This window comes from Crinia signifera, chromosome 3 (assembly GCF_055691185.1).
Source record: "Crinia signifera chromosome 3, ASM5569118v1, whole genome shotgun sequence".
Lineage (NCBI taxonomy): Eukaryota > Metazoa > Chordata > Amphibia > Anura > Myobatrachidae > Crinia > Crinia signifera.
In genome coordinates this window covers 306,836,707-306,839,271 of record NC_139219.1, presented here as the reverse complement: position 1 = coordinate 306,839,271, position 2,565 = coordinate 306,836,707, and the positions used below count along the sequence as shown (strand labels likewise).

General features: G+C 43.8%; 1 protein-coding gene across 1 annotated transcript; it reads right to left on the bottom strand.

The window, feature by feature from the left end:
• Positions 1–2,028: 2,028 nt before the first annotated feature.
• Positions 2,029–2,565, bottom strand: MSGN1 (mesogenin 1). Its single transcript, XM_083175037.1, has one exon. The coding sequence runs from the start codon at positions 2,563–2,565 to the stop codon at positions 2,029–2,031; it is 537 nt and encodes a 178-aa protein (XP_083031163.1).

Below are 2,565 nucleotides of genomic sequence, written 5' to 3'. Positions count from 1 at the left end.
GCTGGCATTTCAAAGGGTTAATGCGTTCAGGTGAATCTAAGATAATGTGAAAATTGTTTGAAAAAAAAAAAAATAACTTTTCACATTATTGTTGTAAACAAATTGTTAATAAATCTGCCCATTGGAGAGATAAAGTGGACAGAGATAAAGTACCACCCAATCAGCTCCCAACTGTCATTTTTCAAACAAAGCCCGTAACATGTCAGCTAGGAGCTGATTGGTTGGTACAGTACGGATGGTGTAATGGTTAGCATTACTGCCTGACAGCACAGAGGTCATGGGTTCTATTCCCACCATGGCCCTAACTGTGCAGAGTTTGTATATGCTCTCTGTGCTTGCGTAGGTTTCCTCCGGGTACTCCGGTTTCCTCCCACAATCAAAACATATACTGGTTGGCTAATTGGCTCCCAACAAAAATGAATCCTACAATGAATAAAGTATCTAATAAATAAATACTTTATCTCTCTCCACTTTACCTTCCTCCAAGCTTTGAGAAATCTTTTATCAATATTACACATGAAAACCAGGGACCAACCTACTGTACATTCAGACTTGGTGGAAGATAATATGATAATTTCTGGATAATAGTGAGCAGGACTAGGTGGCCCATATGTACAGTAGCTGCTGTGTAATGGGGCCTACACATGGGGAGATTCTGGGCATTTTCTAAGCAATCTCACTAGATCGCTTAGAAAATGCCCCTACATCGCTCAGTGTGTACGGGCCATAGCGATTTGCTGCCCTGCACGTCGCTGTCGCCTGGCGCTTAATATCCAGCATGCTGGATAAATCTACTTAATCACCGGTCAGAGCCAGTGTTCTCTGGTGAGATCACTCAGCACACAGCGCCATAGGCAAACACAGGGGGGTTTCTGGTTGACCAGAAACCCCCCTCCTCTCGGCATGTGCCTTAAATGATGACAACAATAGCACTGGTATATAATATGATCAGTAGAGCTGCTACCACACCATGCAGTGTAAGGGACAGAGCGGAGCTGTTGCGCATGCCCAGTGTACCAGCTTCTTCTACCACATTTACTGTATGTGTGGATCTGAGCCCTCAGCCACTGCAAAGCGCTGACACATCGCTGCGCAGCGCTGCGTGCGGAGCGATCTAGCATCGCTAAGGACATCTCACTGGGTGTACGCCCCTTAACTACAGTTGAGGAATGCTCCAGTAGCCACTTACCATGTGCTCTCAAATATATACTAATTAGCTTAACACAAAACAACAAACACATTACAACAACAGTAGCGGCAATATAAAACTGTGAAAGGTTTAATCTCACAAGTTTCATTAGCAGAACACCACCAGCTAAGTTTTAATGGACGCTAACATTAAAATATTGAAATACCAGGATTGAAATGAGGAATGAATTATCCATAGCCGTAGAGCACATAATATGGCAATAAGTTACAGTCACATACAGATGTAGTACAGAACACAGAATGAAAGGAACCCTGTTCCAGGGTAGAACACAAACTCCACTGCAGTCCTGGCTGTAGATATCCAACTTTTATTTGATTGCAATATCAATATTATCAGATTAATATAAATATTAAAAAATGTGTGCAACTTCGTGCTGTTCCTGCTAATTCCTTATATACAGACAGTACAGTGTACAGCATTATAACAAATATGTAACAAAAACAAAGGCGAATGTGGTCATCTTGTCCATAACAAATCCCATTTTTAAAATGTTTGACCACAGATGATGGCTACCATGATTATGACTGCTTCTGTCCAATAATTTGCGCAGCCTTACTCAAACAAACGATATCCAATAGAAAGTCACACTGGCCATAGATTACCCCAGAATACAGAAGCTACCTGGGGATGATCACATTGGCATCAGATTTTCTCACCATCACGAGGAACTCTGAGGATATGTCCAGTCACACAGGTCCCATTTTTTTGGGTATTTTAGAAGTCCCATCCAAAAATGTGTCCATCAGCTGGACCTGGTATAAAGCCCAAGTCTTCAAAAGTCTATGGGGCCAATCTGGCCAGAGACGATACAGTCGAGGCTATGTCCCCTTGGAGTTGTTGAGAATGGTGGTAAGTTCCTCAATGTAGGAGATGGTGCATTTTAACGTCTGGATCTTCGTGAGGGGTTGCCTGCCCTGGCTGTAGACTGGTGGTAAATTTGTCCTCAGAGTGTGAAGGGCCTCAGCTATCGCCCTCATTCTCATCTTCTCCCTCTCACTGGCCTTTCTCCTGCGATGGGAGTTCATAGAAGCTTTCAAACTTTTGCTGTGACCTCCTTTGCTCCTTTCCATTTCATGCTGGCAGTCCGTAGAGTATTGCAGCAGCCTGTAGGCCACCATGTCCTCACCGTAAGGCATGTCCTCCAGGCTGGATGGATGTGAACCACCAGAAAAGGGAGACTCATAGGAGGCATCAGGAGACAAACTCTGAGGAGATGGAGTCTGGCTGAGAGAGTAGTTCTCAGTATTTGGTTTCCAGTCCCAAGATGCAGGCAAGTAAGCGGATTCTCGGTCAGAATCAGAGCCCAAGACATAGTCCTCTTCCATCTTTACAATAGGTGGATGCACTGTGTTCAT